General features: G+C 38.0%; 1 protein-coding gene across 7 annotated transcripts in view; it reads right to left on the minus strand.

The window, feature by feature from the left end:
* GK (glycerol kinase) overlaps positions 1-19,481 on the minus strand; it is a 107,496-nt gene that overhangs the window by 5,841 nt on the left and 82,174 nt on the right. For all 7 annotated transcript variants that reach the window (XR_015728239.1, XR_015728238.1, XM_060694059.2 and 4 more), the window contains 5 exons: positions 19,321-19,417; positions 8,613-8,697; positions 8,190-8,310; positions 4,757-4,900; positions 4,349-4,429 (listed from right to left, as the gene is read on the minus strand). Coding sequence is in view for 5 of the 7 variants with exons in the window: in XM_060694059.2 (XP_060550042.1) it covers positions 4,349-4,429; positions 4,757-4,900; positions 8,190-8,310; positions 8,613-8,697; positions 19,321-19,417 (528 nt within the window). In the remaining 2 variants the exon portion in view is untranslated. The remainder of the gene's footprint in view (positions 1-4,348; positions 4,430-4,756; positions 4,901-8,189; positions 8,311-8,612; positions 8,698-19,320; positions 19,418-19,481) is intronic.

The following is a 19,481-nucleotide window of genomic DNA, read 5'->3' on the forward strand; positions in this document are numbered from 1 at the left end:
ATTGCATATCTCTTAAGTCCAATCATGCATTGTGCCTGCTCCATCATACACATTATACTATCAGCAAGTGAAATATACATGTACCAACTGTCTCCAGACTTGAATTGAAAGCATAAAATTGCTATTGTTAATTATAAATGTATAATTATATACATTTGTACATTATACAATTATAAATCATAAATTTAGTAGAGTACTAAAGCCATTTATGACAGTCATACCAAAAAGAAAGCTCTATAGATTGCAAAGCTGCAATGTTATATCATTTACCAAAGACCAAGGTTCACTGAATTCATTACCAGTCATTTCTGAGCAGCTGTATATAGTGTTCTGCAGCAAGCAGCACAATACTTTCAAGTAGCAACAAGCATTTAAACTGCCCTCCCTCAGGAAAATGTACTGCATCTAATTAAAAGGTTCTCACGTTTTTACATATTAATTCTCTTTACAGTAATTTTACAGAAATTGTAAATAAGGCTTCTCTCCTTTTCATCTTTCTGACCCGACTTATAGTCATGCTTGCTGAATTTAAAAACTTATTTTTTCATAAACAGAACATTTTTAAGCTAAACATAAATTTTGTTTGAAACAAAAAAATATAATTGCATTTCTTGTGCTCTTCATACAGAATATGTGATATTATTCACAAATTTGTTCCTGCCTGGATTGCATTTCCAGTGTTTGACTAAGCACAATGTTGTTAGAGCTCTGATAAACCATTGCTAAGATAAGTATTAATTGTATTGTATTTTACTGATTATCATGTAATGTCTAAGTAAAATTGCCAAGACAATTATTATTGGGTGCTATTAATGTCACCATTATAAAAAATAGCATTTTTACTTGACATTATATCATTGCATGCAAAAGAGGAATTCCAGTAGTTTCTTGAAACCAGTGAAGCTGTAATTTTGGCTCAGTCAACAAGTCAACTAGATAACAATCAGGACTTATAAAACTAAACATTGTATATCATTGTCCTTTAGTAACCTGCCCATATCTTTCCAACAACACAGAAACTACTATTTTGTATAAAGAAAAATATTGTTATGGACTTTTTGTTCTATTATTGGACTTTCTAACTTATATTGCTCAATCTATTATTAAAAAACAATAAATTCTTCCTCTCCCTTTTTTTCTTTCTGCAGTTATTAGAACTTTTTTAAAAAGCCATAAGTGTCTAATAAGATCTTGATTTTTTTTTTATTTGATTTATATGCCGCCCTTCTCCGGAGACTCAGGACGGCTTACAATGTGTTAAACAATAGCCTTCATACGTTTGTATATTTATACAAAGTCAGCTTATTGCCCCCACAATCTGGGTCCTCATTTCACCTACCTTAGAAAGGATGGAAGGCTGAGTCAACCTTGAGCCTGGTGAGATTTGAACTTACAGTAATTGCAGACAGCTGGTGTTAATCACAATGCTTTTTGTCTGCTGAGCCACCAGGTCCTTGTTCTTCTACCCGAAACCAGAATCTATTGCTGCATCCAAGAACCTTTGGTCTACAGTTGCAAGAAAAAGTATGTGAACCCCTTGGGATTACGTGGAGTTTTGCATGAATTGGTCATAAAATGTGCTCTGAACTTCATCTAAGTCACAACAATAGAAAAACACAGTCTGCTTAAAATAATACTACACAAACATTAGATGTTGCCATGGTTTAATTGAACATAACATGTAAACATTCACAGTGCAGGGAGGAAAAAGTATGTGAACCTTTGGACTTAATAACTGGTTGACCCTCCTTTGGCAGCAATAACCTCAACCAAACGTTTCCTGTAGTTGCAGATCAGACCTGCACAACGATCTGGAGTAATTTTGGACCACTCCTCTTCACAAAACTGTTTCAGTATAGCAATATTCTTGGGATGTCTGGTGTGAATCGCTCTCTTAAGGTCATGCCACAGCATTTCAATAGGGTTGAGGTCAGGACTCTGACTGGGCCACTCCAGAAGGCGTATTCTGTGCTGTTGAAGCCATTTTTTGTTGAATTACTTGTATGCTTTGGGTCATTGTCCTGTTGCATCACCCATCCTCTGCGGAGCTTCAGTTGGCGGACAGATGGTCGTACGTTTTCCTGCAAAATGTCTTGATAAACTCTAGAATTCATTTTCCCATCAATGACAACAATCCGTCCAGGCCCTGAGGCAGCAAAGCAGCCCCAAACCATGATGCTCCCTCCGCCATGTTTTACAGTGGGGATGAGGTTTGATGTTGGTGTGCTGTGCCTTTTTTTCTCCACACATAGTGTGGTGTGTTCTTCCCAAACAACTCAATTTTGGTTTCATCTGTCCACAGTATATTTTGCCAGTAGCGCTGTGGAACATCCAGGTGCTCTTTTGCAAACTTCAAACGTGCTGCAATATTTTTTTTGGACAGCAATGGCTTCCTCCTTGGTGTCCTCCCATGTACTCCATTCTTGTTTAATGTTTTCCTTATTGTAGATGTGTCAACAAAAATGTTAGCATGTGCCAGAGATTTCTGTAGGTCTTTAGCTGACACTCTAGGATTCTTCTTTACCACATGAAGCATTCTGCGCTGTGCTCTTGCAGTCATTTTTACAGGACGACCACTCCTAGGGAGAGTAGTAACAGTGCTAACCTTTCTCCATTTGTAGACAGTCTGTCTTACCGTGGACACATGAACATCAAGGCTTTTGGAGATGCTTTTGTAACCCCTTCCAGCTTCATGCAAGTCAACAATTCTTGATTGTAGGTCTTCTGAGAGCTCTTTTCTGCGAGGCATGGTTCACATCAGACAGTGCTTCTTGAAACCAGTAAACCCAAAACAGGTGTGTGTTTTTAAAGAACAGGACAGCTGTCAGCAACACATCCAATATCATCACACTGATTGGAGTCAAGGTTGGCTCACTCCTGGCTCCAATTAGCTCTTGGAGAAGTCATTAGGCTAGGGGCTCACATACTTTTTCCTCCCTGCACTGTGAATGTTTACATGTTATGTTCAATTAAACCATGGCAACATCTAATGTTTGTGTGGTATTATTTTCAGCAGACTGTGTTTTTCTATTGTTGTGACTTAGATGAAGTTCAGAGCACATTTTATGACCGATTCATGCAAAACTCCACGTAATCCCAAGGGGTTCATATACTTTTTCTTGCAACTGTAACTGATGCATCTTCATCCTCCTGGTTGGAGGAGTTAATATTTTACAGTTATTTTCAATTTTTTGAATTACAGTGAATTTACACTTTAAACTTTCTGACTGTACTTAATTATATTGAAAAATAATCTTAATCAAATCAAACCTACAGAGCTACAGTTTAAACATGCTTAGAAGGACAATAGTCTAACTGAATTTATTAGAATATATTTCTAAATAGAAATACTTAGGTTCTCACTGAAAATCACAAAATAGCATTAATGAATTAAAATAAATATATTTGATATGAGTTCAGATATATTCTTAATTGCACTTTAATAAAATGTAGCTATCAAGGCAAATAAATTTTGTTACCTTGTTTTTTTCTATTTTTAGTATGACAGCTGTCAATAATGAGGGATTGAATATTTATTTAGCTAGTTCATGTAGTACATAAAACAATTTACATTCAGAATTAATCTTTATGGATAATAGATTCCATGGATTAATTTAAAAATCAATAAATGCTTCATTTTCATGTGAAAATGAAGGCTTATACAATCTGTATTTCAGTCGTTTGAGACAAAACTGAAATAGCTTTTTATTACAACTTTTGTCTGGAGGCACTTTCAAAACTTCAAAAATTGCTTAAGAATACAATTTTTAAGCATTCTTAAGCAAGATTGATATGCAATTGTCTTAAGCGCTTGATGTAATTTATAAAGCCTTTCAACTGTTTCTGTTTACTGGTTAGATCTGTATTTTGTTTTCAGACCAATCACTGTGATTGGCTTTGAGAAGAAAACTAAGGTCAGGATAAATCAAATTCATGTGACTATATGAATTTATATATTTAGTATGATTAATTTCTGTATTTACAAACAATTTACAAACTGTTTTGTAACTTTAAAATTAAATTAAAACTTAAAACCTGGTGGCAGGATTTGAGTATACTTCTAGATGTACTCAAGACTTTATAAATTTTCATACAACTCAGTGACAAGTTGTAAATGCCAGTAGAAATGTATTCCTCAAATAATTTGAGAGTATATTTCTATCTTGCTACTATTATCTGCTTGTGCATCTTAGCATAAATAATTCAAAAGTAAGTCTACACATTGTTCCATATTTTCAATTTCTAGGCACTTACTAAAACATGGTTGGATTATAACTACTACCACTATCAATACTGTCTACGGAAAAGCAATTTGACTTTTACAAGTAATGCATGAATAATAACTCACTGTTTCCTTGAGGTTCTGACATTTCCCAACCCATTGATTTCTTAACAGCTTTCTTCCATCTGGTATAACGATATTCACTTTCTGAAACCATAAGCAACATCTTTATCAAAAATTCAAACAATTATATTTATTTAATGTACAAGCACTTTATAATATATGGAAAAGTCTTCTAAAATGCATAGGAATTTCATTAACTGTCTGAAAACTTCAAAATTTAAGTATAAATATGGAAAGTTTCAACCTCCCCCCCCCAATATAATTTTCCTAAGATAGTTCACCATTCACAGAGGTAGCACAACTATCCTGATAGAACAAACTATGCCAATTTTATAACAGTATGAATAAACTAGATTTGCATAGGCTGAGCAAGCTTAGAAAGCAGAGATCAGAACTTAAAACCCTTCTTACCCTCTGGATTGATCTGTGGCTCAAAACGTTCACATGTTACTGCTGTGAAATCATCAGGATGTAGGCTCCACACTCCCACCCCTTCTGCAGCTCCAGCTGCCATTGCTGCTCCAAGTGCTGTTGTTTCAGGCATGGATGGCTTTACTAATAAGACAGGAAATAAAGGTAGCATTTTTACCTAGTCCTTGATAGAACAAAACGTATATAGACAAAATGTGAACATTTTAAGTATTGAAACAAGTATTTATTTTTTTCCACTGTCATAGCCTTCTTTATTTTACTTTTCATTCAACTGACTGAAAAGTATTAATAGACAATGAATTAAGGACAAATATGCTTTTACGAGTAAGGATTATTTAATGAAAACCAGTTCACTAATCAGCTGGAAAAAGGGAACTACTGTAATAACCAATGCAAACGTATCTTAGTTGCTATCACAAAGAAACATCACCCTATATATTCAAAATGAGCTGTAGATTATTCCTTTAAACAAGTAATTAAAAAAGGCAGTATTCTTTGACAAAAAAAACCCAAAATAAAAAACCTGACTATTTACATAGTCAGAGGCAAAATTTTTCAAATTTTAACTGCTGCCAAATGTGGTTAATTACTTCCACCATGTATTTTATCCATTACTGCTTTTGTGTTGTGAATCCATATACAGAAGGCACCAAACCAAAACTGCATTACAGTGAAACTGCATCTGACATATTGACAGGTGTTCTTGCAGGTATATCTATGTTTGTATAGGAATCATTAAAAGTTCATTTAGTTAATATTAAGTGCATATCTTGTCTTTCCTCAAAAGAATAAAGTGATGCAAAAGCGGTTTCCCTACTATTTTATTTTCATAAACCAAACTATCTAATGGATTGGTAAGGATACTCGCTGCCCATTTAATTTTGCAATTCAATAGAATTTGAGTTTCTTAAATCATATTTCAAGCTAATATAAGCCCTACTCCAAAAATAAGCCTTAGTGAAGATCGTCATCAGCCCAGGGGGGAGGCGTGGCCAGCATTGGAGGCAATGAGAGTGTGGGGGCTGTGTCTGGCAGCAGCCACAGCCTGTGTAGTACAGTTGAGTTGATTGATTACCTGTCCAAGCAGCAGGTGGAAGCAGAGGTGGGGAGGAAGGATGCACCACATGGGCTGCAGGAAAGCCGAGAGTCGGTGGGCCGGAGCAAGCGGCCAGCCGTGAGATGCTTGTCTTCATGCGGTGGCACCAGTAGCAAATGGAGGCAAATGGAGGCCTCTCATCTGTGGAGTGCCACAGGGATCGGTCCTCTCACCCCTTCTGTTCAACATTTATGTAAAGCCACTGGGTGAGATCATCCGTGGCTTCAGGGTGGAGTTCCATCAGTACGCTGATGACACCCAGCTGTACATCTCCACCCCAGGCCACCCCAACGATGCCCTTGAAGTGATGTCCCAGTGCCTGGAGGCTGTGCGGATCTGGATGGGGAGGAACAGGCTCAAGCTCAACCCTTCCAAGACTGAGTGGCTGTGGCTCCCGGCATCCCGATATAGTCAGTTGATTCCATCACTGACTATTGGGGGCGAGTCTTTGGCCCCCACAGAAAGGGCTCGCAATCTGGGAGTCCTCCTGGATATGCAGCTGTCCTTGGAGGAACATCTGACAGCTGTAGGGGGGGACCTTTTGTCAGGTTCGCCTGATCTGCCAGTTGCGGCCCTTTCTTGATCGGGATTCCCTGTGCACAGTCACTCATGCCCTCGTCACCTCTCGCCTTGACTACTGCAACGCTCTCTACATGGGGCTCCCCTTGAAGAGCACCCGGAGGCTCCAACTGGTCCAGAATGCAGCAGCGCGGGTAGTGACGGGAGCAGCATGGTGCTCCCATGCAACACCGCTCCTGCGCGAGCTGCACTGGCTCCCAGTGGTCTTCCGGGTGCGCTTCAAGGTGCTGGTTATCACCTTTAAAGCGCTCCATGGCATCGGGCCTAGCTATCTTCGAGACCGCCTGCTGCTACCAACGACCTCCCATCGTCCCGTGGGCTCCCACAGAGAGGGCCTCCTCAGGGTGCCATCAGCCAATCAATGTAGGCTGGTGACCCCCAGGGGGAGGGCCTTCTCTGTGGGGGCACCTACCCTCTGGAATCAGTTGCCCCCAGAGATAAGGAGAATCCAAGACCTTAGTGCCTTCCGCCGTGCCCTTAAAACCCACTTTTTCCAGCAAGCCGGGCTGGCTTAAGAAGAAATTTTAAATGTTTTAATTGGTTTGTATTTTTAATTTTGGGCCAAATTTATATATATTTTAATTGTTTTTTAATATTTGTATTTTATGTTTTTTAATTCTGGCTGTACACCGCCCTGAGTCCTCAGGGAGAAGGGTGGTATATAAATTAAAAAAAAAAAAAAGGTGCAGGGGGGAAGGCAGCCGATCCTGATGCTCTCCACGGGCCACAGGCAAGCCAAGAGATGCAAAGACGAGCCTTCCACGGCTCGCCCACTATCTCTCGGCTTATCTGTGGCCTGTACAGCGCATCCAGATTGCGTGCCTCCCTCCCCATGCTTCTGTCTCTGTCTGCTGCCAGTGTTGCAGCGGGAAGATGAGCCTCCCATGGCCGGCCGTCTGCTGCTTGGACAGGTAATCAACTCACCTCTGCTGCACAGGCTGCGCAGCCCCAGAGTGTGCTGACCAAGGGCCCAGTGGGCTGCAGCTGCTGCCAGATGTCGGCCCCTACACGCTCACCACCTTTTGTGCATGGGAGGTGAGGCACCCAGCAGGGCTGATCGCCCTGAAATCATGTTTCCCAAAAATAAGTCCTAGTGCTTATTTTGGACCCAAAAGAATATAAGACTGGGTCTTATTTTCAGGGAAACGTGGTATATGACATGCCTATATCCTTCCTTCCCTCCTATGACAGTATTGCTCAAATGCTCTTTCTTAAATTTTTAGAAGGTTTTCTAGAACTCAGTCAGCAGTAAACTTCCTTACCCCCTAATCCCATTGCAGCATTTTTAAGGAAGATGCAAGCAGAGAATTGTCTTTCCATGACTACACTTTCAGTGACAGGAAGAGCAATATAAATATTCTTTAAATAAACAAGACAAGATGATGTTTTCAATATTTTTTTTATCCAAATAGAAATGATGAAATAATTATTCCTAAAAGAGGGTTCCTTTTATATGTAGTTACTGAATAACTATTTAACTAAATAACAATTACTCAAAATAAAGCAGGAAGACTAAATTGGCAAAAAGAAAACAAAAATTATGAACTGCAGTTTCCTTATATCCTTTACAAAGAAGGATCTAAAAAGCCTACACTGGCAAGGTTGAAAATCTTGGTATATATGTAATTCCAGAAATATATTTTAATGTAAATAAATTGATTTTTTTTTTTTTCAAAAGTCATAGTGGGTCTTATACATAGCAATCCAAAATAAAATGCAAGGAGACTTTTATCTTACCTACTGGAATACAAAGAATATCAGCTTGGAGTTGCATAAGGATCTTGTTGTTGGTCATTCCTCCATCAACTTGTAACTGACTAAGCGGTATCCCACAGTCTTTATTCATTGCATCCAATATCTAAAACAAAAAAAATCTATTAATTTTTCCAATAAAAACTGAAATATTTTATAAATTACATAGCGAAAAATAATTAGTTGAAATATTTGGCTTTGTGGCATTATAAAAAATAAACAAACAAAACATAAAGGAGGAGAAAAATTTAGTTGAAAGTTTTATTTTAGATTTTGAACAAATTTATCATAAGGTGAAATTAGCTACAATTTAAACACATTTAGACATGGCTGCCTATAGAAATAAAAACTACAGCAACATAAAAAAAAACTAACTCAAAAATCCTAATAATACAGTATAATCTATACCTCCCGTGTTTGAAAGCAGACGGCTTCTAGTGCAGCAAAGGCAATATGGTTTTTATTTGTAAACTGAGTAAGGCCGCAGATGATTCTACAAAAGAAGGCAAACAATACTACAGTTAGGAATAAAAGTAGTATTAAAATAAAATATACTGTCTCACTATGATCATGCAAGTACCTGCCTGGAAGGGTATATTGGCAATATCTATAGCAGGGGTGTGTCAAAGATGACATATGTGTAGCCATTTTTTATTTTCTATTCTTTTCTTAGTTTTTAGGTTCGCTAGTAAAGGAATTCAGACTCGCCACTCTCTAACTGTTGAAAGGGTGGTAATAGAGATAAAGGGGGAATTTTATGTCTAGATGGCATTCTTTCCTGTAGGAACAGAGAAGATGCCTGCAGCTGGAGGAAGGTGGTGTTTGGAGACAACAGACTGATGGCCTGAGAAAATGATTGGAGATTGTGACTCAGGGGAGAAGCTTGACAGGGTGTCAAACTCATGTTGTTACAGCAGCATCACATGACGCATCGGGACTTTTTCCCCTTCACTAAAGCGGGCATGGCCAGCACGTGATGCACCTGGCCCAGGGGGCCGTGAGTCTGACAGCCCCGATCTATAGAATCCAACTAAGGATCAACAGTATGGCATTACATATGCCTAAGGATGGATCTAAACCAACCAGATCAATGGAATGAGATGTTAAAATTGGATATAACCCGCCCCCCCAGGTTTGGGCATTTAATTTTTGTTCATACGTGCTGCTGCTTCTGAGATAATTTTCAGCAAATTCCCTGATCTGTTGCGAGACTTTTAATCGTTTGGGGATTTTTAAATTGATTAATTTTAGTATTGCATTGTTGTATTGTTTTTATCTTGTGAGCTGCCCCGAGTCCTACGGGAGAAGGGCGGCATATAAATTTTGAAAAAAAATAAAATAATAATTTGTACTGTGGCCTTGTCAAGGAAAGTGATATTTGGGGAAAGAATGCAATAAATCATAGTCAGGTTAGCACCCTTAATTCAGAAAAAACATTCACACTTTAAAATTATTTTTGCCCTGAGACATCCGGCGGTGACGTCAGCATGCTTGGAGCGAGAGAACGGGGCTCCATTCTTGTAGCTCCAATATTCTCAGCCAGGAAGCCGAATTAGGCACTATTAATCTCAGAGAGATTGATAGAAAAAAGAGGAATTTTCAAGGACCTCGGGGGGAAAAGCAATTGTCCCGAAGGTTCAGGAGAAACATCTTAATTCCGGTGGGGAACAAAACAGCCATTTTGGCTGGCCCGAAGTGTTGACAGCGGAGGAGTAGGAACCGAAAATTGAATCAACAGATCGCAATGGTACGAGAAGAGTCTTTAAAAAAAAAGTGAGGTACAACTATATCATGGAAGGGAAGAGCAGAGAGATCGAGGCTCCAAAATCAGCGGCAGATTTGCAGCAGATAAACGTGGCAACGAAAAGGGAGAGGAGCGGAAGAAGGAACTTTTGATAGGTAGTGACTGCGCGAAAGGCGAGAGAGCGGGTGAGAGGAGGAAGAAAACTCCAACAGATATATTTTGAGGCTTGAGAGAGGTGTTGACTATAAAATAAACAGATTTTCTAGAAGACAGTGCATTGGACTAGGACTGAGATTGACGGAAGGCTTTAAAGATTGGAAAAGAGATAACAAGTGGCGGAACTGGAGTGGTGATCGGAGAAGTGGTTCTAACGGAAATATAGATGGAGCAGAGTTGGAAAATAATGAAAATAACGAAGGTATCAGCCCCTCTGGAACCACATGTGCTTCGCCAGGCAAAATACCACATACGCACAAGGAAATAAAACCAGAACCCAGTTTAATCGTAGCTTACTCGGCAGTTTACAGTAGGTGCTGAAGCCGTATATAGAGCAAAGTCAGAGACGTCTGCATATTCTGCTCGTGGGGTTTTATAGGGTGTATGTAAGAGCGTTTTTCAATCAGCATGTATCCTTCACAGCTGCCTAGCATTGAATCTGCTGCTTGTTTCCTTTATTGCAGCCGCGCGAGCTTATGATGTCATCCTCAGTGCCAAATCTGCTGCTCGGGTTGTTTTCATCGGACGCGGATTTATGACGTCATACTCAGCTCATAGATTGGATCCCTAACCGCCGGATCACTAACCCCCCTTTCCGTATACCGTCCGCCACCTGATATCACCATGTAGGATAATTCTAGTCGCAACACACCCCCTCCACCATGCTCTGTTGTTGTCAATTCGTTCCGTTCATTTGTTGCCAGTCCAGTCCCCTCGCTATGGGTCCAGTCCCCTTGCTATGGGTTTTCTGCTGGCGTGGTGGCGCTGTGTCGAGGGGTACTTGACACTTGTAACTTTTTATCTAAAATTGTTGAAATTGGATATTTGGACATTTTTGGAGAGTGGCAGTAAAAACTATATTTGAAGAGAGTCGAAGTGGAGGCTAAGTGGCAGACAAAGGAGGAAAAAAAAGGACTGAACAGAGGACCGAGTAGAGAATGATTCAAGAGTGAGAGAGGACTGTATGGAAGAAGAACATCAAAATATATATACATAGACAAGTGATTAATGATATTTGACTATTCTAATTAGAATTAATTATTAGTAATTGTTGATTATTAATTGGTAATTAGTGGTTAATGATTGAGATAAGATGGATTATTGATGCTGAATATTAACCTTAAGTAACTGCTAATGATATCTATCTTCATATTTGATTACATACATAGAACCAACTATACTGTTAACAAATTAATGCATTTTTAGAGTTTTTTTAAAAAATTCCCCTCATTTTCCTTCTCTTTCATAAACATATATACTGTATGTGTTAAAATTTATAGAGTCCTAAATAAGTACATAGAGGGACATAGAATATATATAGTAAAATATATAGCCTTGTAGAATGATAAATGTATTTATCCAGCTATAGTCATAATATTATAAATATATATTGACATTTAAGGAATTGCACTATTTAGGTTAAATTTAAAAACTATTTAAGTGACTCTTATAGGTAACAAATTTAAGGATATTAAAAATAAATCATTGCATGAAAATTTGGAAGAACTTGCAGCAAATAGTAAAAATGACAAGCACAGGCACAACGACGATAACCAAAATAAATAAAAAAACAACTTCAAATCAGGCATCTCTTACAGCGTCCCCAGCACAGCAAAGGTTGATAGAAAGCATGCTGGGAGCAGATAAAAAAAAGACAGGCTCCATTTCCAGTATACAAAATATTCAATCAGTGTTGGCAATGATCCAGGAGGCAATGAACAAGACACAAGAATCCATTGTGAATAATCACAAGGAAACAAAAAGAAATCATGAGGACCTTAAATCTGAAGTGGGAGAAATAAAAGACAATATTAAAAAAATGGACGATAAAATAGAAAAAATCCAATAGAACATCTCTAGGAATGAGCAAAGGATCCAAAAAGTAGAATCAAAAATGGAACAAACAGATAAGAAAATAGAGACATTGGAGGCTTGGACTCTGATTGGGTAGATTCGGATGGGGTGACGGAGGTGGGTCTTGAGAATGTTATCTGGGGGGGGGGAGTTTGACCTTGTGACTCCCGAGGACACGTTTACTGGATGCTGCCACATGTTTATTGGACCCGTGTCCCTCCTGGTTGGTGCTGGCCTCCTGGGAGGTTACACGAGGCTGGCTCCAGGGGATTATTAATGCTTCTTTGAGTGAGGGTCTCTTCCCCCCCTCTTTAAAAGAGGCGGTGGTGAGGCCTCTCCTCAAGAAGCCTTCCCTGGACCCGGCTTATTAGCAAATGATCATCCAGTCTCCAACCTTAGCTTCGTTGCAAAGGTTGTTGAGAGTGTGATGGCGCGACAACTTCCCCAATACCTGGATGAAGCCGATTATCTAGATCCGTTCCAGCTGGGCTTCAGGCCTGGGTACAGTACAGAAACAGCATTGGTCGCATTGGTTGATGATCTCTGGAGGGCTCGGGACAGGGGTTGTTCCTCTGTCCTGGTCCTATTACATCTCTCAGTGGCTTTTGATACCATTGATCATGGTATCATGCTGAGACGATTGGAGGGGCTGGGACTGGGGGGCACCGTGTTACGGTGGTTCTCCTCCTTCCTCTCCGATCGTACGCAGTTTGTGTTGGCAGGGGGACAGAGGTTGACTTCAAGGCGCCTTGTTTGTGGGGTGCCACAAGGATCAGTCCTCTCACCCCTTTTGTTCAACATTTATGTAAAGCCGCTGGGCGAGATCATCCGTGGTTTCGGGGTGAGGTTTCATCAGTATGCTGATGATACTCAGCTGTACATCTCCACCCCTGACCACCCCAATGATGCCCTTGATGTGATGTCCCAATGTCTGGAGGCTGTGCAGATCTGAATGGGGAGGAACAAGCTCAGACTCAACCCCTCCAAGACCGAGTGGCTGTGGTTTCTGGAGTCCCGGTATAGTCAACTGGCTCCATCGCTGATTATTGGGGGTGAGATCTTGTCCCCCTCAGAGATGGTTCGCAACTTGGGTGTTCTCCTGGATGCACAGCTGTCCTTGGAAGATCATATGACGCCCGTGGCCAGGGGAGCTTTTTATCAGGTTCTCCTGATACACCAGTTGCGTCCCTTTCTGGACCGGGATGCCCTGTGCACGGTCACTCATGCCCTCGTCATGTCCCGTCTGGACTACTGTAACACTCTCTACATGGGGCTCCCCTTGAAGAGAGCTTGGAGGCTCCAGCTGGTCCAGAATGCGGCCACGCGGGTGGTTATGGGGGCGACTCGGCGCACCCACGTAACACCCCTTCTGCGTGAGCTGCACTGGCTCCTGGTGGTCTTCCGAGTGCGATTTAAGGTGTTGGTCACCACCTTTAAAGCGCTCCATGGCTTAGTACCGGAGTATATATGAGACCGCCTGCTGCCAGCAACAGCCTCCCACCGGCCAATATGCTCCCACAGAGAGGGGCTCCTCAGGGTGCCGTCGGCCAGACAATGCCGACTGGCAACACCCAGAGGGAGAGCCTTCTCTGTGGAGGCGCCAGCCCTCTGGAATGAGCTGCCCCTTGAGATTCATCTCATCCCCGACCTGCGTACCTTTCGCCGTGCTTTGAAGACCCTCTTGTTCCAACAAGCCGGCCTGGCCTAATACAAATTTTAGAATGGGTCTATGTGTGTTTTAATCTATGGGCCAAATTTTTATATATTCAATTTTAAATTGTTTTAAATTTTGTAAATTTATATGTGTTTTAATATGGCTGTACACCGCCCTGAGTCCTTCGGGAGAAGAGTGGTATAGAAATCTAATAAACATAACATAACATAACATAACATAACATAACATAACATAACATAACATAACAAAAACAGTTGTTAACCAGTAGGGAACTAGAAGAATCGATTGTGCATCTGGAAATGGAGAAGGCATCATTTAATCTTAGGTTCCAGAATATTACGGAAAATAAGGATGAAGACCTAGGAGATAATGGCGGAAATCCTGGCAGAAACAACACAAAGAAATAAGGAGGATATATGAAGGGACATTGATGAGGTCTATAGAGTGCACACAAAATATGCACATAGGCACAAATTGCCAAAGAAAGTGCATGTTAGATTTACTAAAAAAACAATAAAGGAAGAAATCTATAAAAAAATGAGAGATGAGGCAATATTGTATAAAGGAAAGGAGATAATAACACTCAAACAAATTCCAAGACGAGTAAGAGACCAGAGGAAAAAAATCACAATTTTCTCATATCACAATTAAACAAATATAAAGTCATGTTTCGATGGCTGATACTGGAGGGCATCCTAATCTCTTGGCAAGAGAAGAAATTTAAGATAGATACCTTGGAAAAGGCCCAGGAATTTTTTGAACATCATTTTGCCTTGGAGGAAGATCAAGAAAGCAGGGAGGAATCAGAGAGTAAAAGCCAGGAAAAATATGTTACGGAAGAAACTGAAGGTGAACAAGAGGAAAAGAGAAGATTGGAAAGAGAACGAATAGAGAGAGAGGGAGCGAGGGAAAAAACACAAATAGTAATAAGAAATACAAGAAGACTAAGGACAACAAACAAATAAGAACGAAGATGGAGGAAGAAATAAAAATGATTTCAGTAAACATAAACGGTTTAAATGCACCAGCCAAAAGAATGCAAACATTTACAAAGTTACAAAGATTGGAGATGGATATCATAAATTTACAGGAAGTACACATTAAGAAACAACACAGAAAGATGCTAGAGAACCCAAGGCTAGGAAATCTATATACTTCATTAGCAGAACAAAAAAAGCGAGGAATAGCAGTTTATATCAAAAAACATTTGAAAACAAAACAAATATACACAGATGAGGATGGAAGGATCTTAATGACTGAAATACAGACAGAACAAAAAACAATATTATTGATTTCAACTTATGCACCAAATAATAACCAAAATGAATTCTATAAAAAGATACATGACAAAGTAAAAGAATTAGAATACGAAAACATCTGCATAATAGGTGACTTCAACTCAATTACGGACATGAAAAAAGACTACCAGAGTAATAAGAACAAGAAAACCAAGAAAAAGACACTTCCAGATACGTTTAAAGAGACGATACAGGAACTATGTCTTCATGATACATGGAGGGAGATAAATAAAGAGAAAAAACAATACACATTCTATTCTAGTCCACACTAATCATGGTCTAGAATAGACATGGCATGTATGACGACAGAGCTTAGATAAGATGTAGAACAAGTGGAAATAATGACATATATGTGGGCAGATCATAATCCAGTAAAAGTAATATCTTTTCTAAGGTAGGTTAAATGAGGACCCAGATTGTGGGGGCAATAAGCTGACTTTGTATAAATATACAAAAGTATGAAGGCTATTGCTTAACGCATTGTAAGCCGCCCTGAGTCTCTGGAGAAGGGCGGCATATAAATCAAATTAAAAAAAAAATATGGAAAGGACAACGGACAAGAAAAAGATGGATGATGAATAAAGAAATATTAAAAGACAAAGAATACATTCAGATGATTGAAAAAGAAATGAACATATTCTTCAGGATAAACACAAAAGAGGAAACTTCTCTTCAAAATGTATGGGACATGACAAAAGCATACATAAGAGGTCTAACAACTGCATATATGGCGAAGAAAAATAAAAACAAACAACAAGAACGAGACAACCTGTTAAAAGAGTTTAAAGAATGTGAATCTGACCTATAGAAGGATCCTCAAAATAAAATGACCAAAGGAAAAATAAATTTGATAAAAGATAAAATTAGAGATAGCACGGAAAATTAAGTCAGTAAAACAAAACCATTTTGAATGTGCGAATAAAATGGGACGCTGGTTGGCATATAAATTGAAAAAAGAAAAAGAGACAAGAACGATACACCAATTACAAGATGAGAAAGGAGAGATGCATTATAGAAAGGAGGAAAAAATATATAGCAAATTGTTTTTTTTCAAAAGCTGTATGAGCAAGAGGAGATATTCGAAGAAGACATTAAACAATATTTAAATAAATCAGATTAAATAAATCAGATTTAAAGGAAATAGAAGGGAAATATTGAATAGGCCAATTAGTATGATTGAATTAATAGAGGCAAGGAAAAAACAGAAAAATAATAAAACTCCAGGTCCAGATGGCATCCCAGCAGAATTTTATAAGTGTTGTCAACAACCACTAGATGAAATTATACTCGAAACATTTAATGATGCACTTTTGAAGGCCAAAATACCCAATTCTTGGATGGAAGCCATTATCACCCTTATTCCAAAAGAGGAGACAGACCAATCACAAATCAAAAATTAGAGACCAATATCGTTACTAAATGTAGATTACAAATTATTCACATTGATTATTGCGGAAAGACTAAAAAAAGTAATAAACGAATATATCCATTCTGATCAGAACGCCTTTCTGCCAAAAAGACAAATAAAAAATAATATAAGAATAATAATTGATGTATTGGAATACTATGAAGCAAATCCAGATAAACAAATGGCAGTAATATTCTTGGATACACAAAAAGCCTTCGACAATTTAAATTGGAAATTTCTTACTTTACAATTGAAAAATATGAAATTTGGCGATAAATTTGTAAATATGATAAAGAAAATATACTCATCTCAAACAGCAAAAATAACAATAAACAGAAACATGACTGAACAATTTATAATAACAAAAGGAGTGAGACAGGGATGCCCTTTAATCCCTTTATTGTTCATACTATCTTTAGAGATACTGTTAAATGAAATTAGAAGAGACAAGGAAATAAAAGGACTGAAAGTTAAAAAAGAGGAATATAAACTTCAAGCCTTCACCAACGACTTGGTCTTCATAATAGAGCAGCCAATATCGACAGGACCCAAATTGTTATCACGAATAGAAGAATATGGGAAAGCAGCAGGACTTAAAATTAACAGGCAAAAAACAAAGGCATTAACGAAGAATCTCACAAAACAAAAAGAGAAAGAACTAGAAGACAGAATGGGTATACAAATGACAAAAAAGTAAAATATTTAGGAATATGGCTAACAAATAAAAGATCATCGATTAGAGAAGACAACTACAACAAATTAGCAAGACAGATAAAGAAAGATCTAGAAATCTGGAGCAAACTAGAGTTATCATCTTGGGAAGATAGCCTCAATCAAAATGAATGTGCTACCAAGAATGTTATTTTTATTCCAAGTGATTCCGATAAAATTGGGGAAGAATTTTTTTAAAGATTTTAACAAACTTACAGCGAATTACATTTGGCAGGGGAAGAAAGCAAGGATCAAAATAAAAGATTTACAAGATATGAGAGAGAGAGGAGGATTAGCACTCCCAGACTGGGAAACATATTACAAAGCAACTTCATTGATATGGATTAAAGATTGGATGGAACTAAAAAACAAAAGAATATTGTCATTAGAGGGGTATGATCTACAAAGAGGATGGCATGCTTTCTTGTGGGAGGGAAAAAGTAGACAGCACGGATATTTTCAAAGACATTTGATCAGGGAAGCATTGCTACAGACATGGCAGGGGATAAAAAAGAAACATTATGACAAAATTCCGGAATGGCTATCTACTATGGAGGCACAAATCTACCCAAATGCTCTAGATATTGGCAAAATGAAAACTTACAAAGATTTGCTGAATAATCAAGAGGAATTAAGAACAAGACAGGAATTGAAAGAATTGGGTACAGACATTGACTGGTGGCCCTATATGCAATAAAATCTAGATACAGGACAGATTTGGCACAATTTGGATTTCAAAAGAGAACATATGAATTAGATAAAATTCTTCAGGGAACAGAGGATAAATTGATAAAAAAAACCTATAATTATTTATTAAGATACAAATTGGAAGAAGAGGTAGTTAAAGAAAATATGATAATTTGGGCAAAAAATTTTGGGTACAATATTGAATTAGATAAATGGGAGAAATTATGCAATATAAACTACAAACTAACAATGTCTGTACCCTATAAAGAAAATATGCATAAAATGTTTTATAGGTGGAATCTCCCACCTGCCAGATTGGCAAAGATGTTTCCAAATACTTCCCCGTTTTGCTGGAAATGTAAACATCAAAAAGGAACTTATTATCACATGTGGTGGTCTTGCCAGAAGGCAAAACAATTTTGGCAAACAATTAAAATACAAATAGAAGAAATTATAAATCAACAAATAGAAATGAGGCCAGAAACTTTCTTACTGGGAATAATTACTGGGCCATATGAAAAAGAAATAAAATACTTAATTATTCACATATTGACTGCAGCACGAATAGTTTTCGCCCAAAACTGGAAAAACAATGACATACCATCAGAAGCCAGGGTGATTAGAAAAATTATGGAGTGTGTGGAAATGGATAGCTCACAAAGGAGATACAAGAAAAAGATGAAACAAAATACTACTTAGACTGGGAGAAATGGTATAAATGGTTGGAGGAGAAAGGGGGGGAAAAGGGGTGGGCAAAAGAAAACTAAACAATGGTTTAATTAGGTGGAGAAATATGGGAACAAATGGAAGATATAAATTGTGGAAAGGAAACTAGGTACCTGTTTATGTTAAATGTAAATAAAATATTTAGATTAAGAGAATATATATATATATATGATATACAAGAAATATATGTATAAAAGATAGATTAAAATAAGAAAAAGAAAATGTATAAATATAGATTACTGATGTGAAGTTGTTAAAAAGAAGAAGATGTAAATATCTGTTTTTGTTTGGGGTTTTTTTTTGTTTGCTTGTTTGAAAAAAATGTTCAATAAAAATTATTTTTTTAAAAATATATTTTTGCCCTACTGTTTGTATGATTTTGGTAGATCTGCATTTGAACAATATATTGTCATCTATAGTTTGGAACAAAGGTCAGCAAGAAAATAACTGCCGTAAGGAGTTTTGCCATTCCTCAAATAAATGTGGACAAGAAGGTATTCTCGGAAATAAAGATGCTTTTGAAGCATCTTTATTTATGTCAGTTAGAACTACTAGGTTGGCTTCTTTTACATCTGGTTTAATATAAATATTTTTTAAAGGAAAACTGGGCACAGGGCTGGGGAATATCAAATGAAGTGAATATAGATATCAGCAATGATACTTTCCTTTGGCATAAAGCAGAATACTGTATACACTCAGTCTTTCATAAGGATCTTGTTGTTGGTCATTCATAAGTCCTGTTTTATTAGCAGAACACAAGAAAAATACTATTTAACATTCAATCAGATAATATTTACCCTCTTGCACTGGGTTCCCAGTATGGTGCATATAATCCTGAAAATGCAGGAACAAAATAGCAGCCGTAAGATGTGCCTACTTCAGCAGCAAGTTTCTCTAAAATCAATACAAAATAGAAAACTTATCTCTGCAAAGAAATAGTCATTTGAAAGCTAAGAAT

Source organism: Pantherophis guttatus, chromosome 5 (assembly GCF_059756535.1).
Source record: "Pantherophis guttatus breed Tessera chromosome 5, ASM5975653v1, whole genome shotgun sequence".
NCBI lineage: Eukaryota > Metazoa > Chordata > Lepidosauria > Squamata > Colubridae > Pantherophis > Pantherophis guttatus.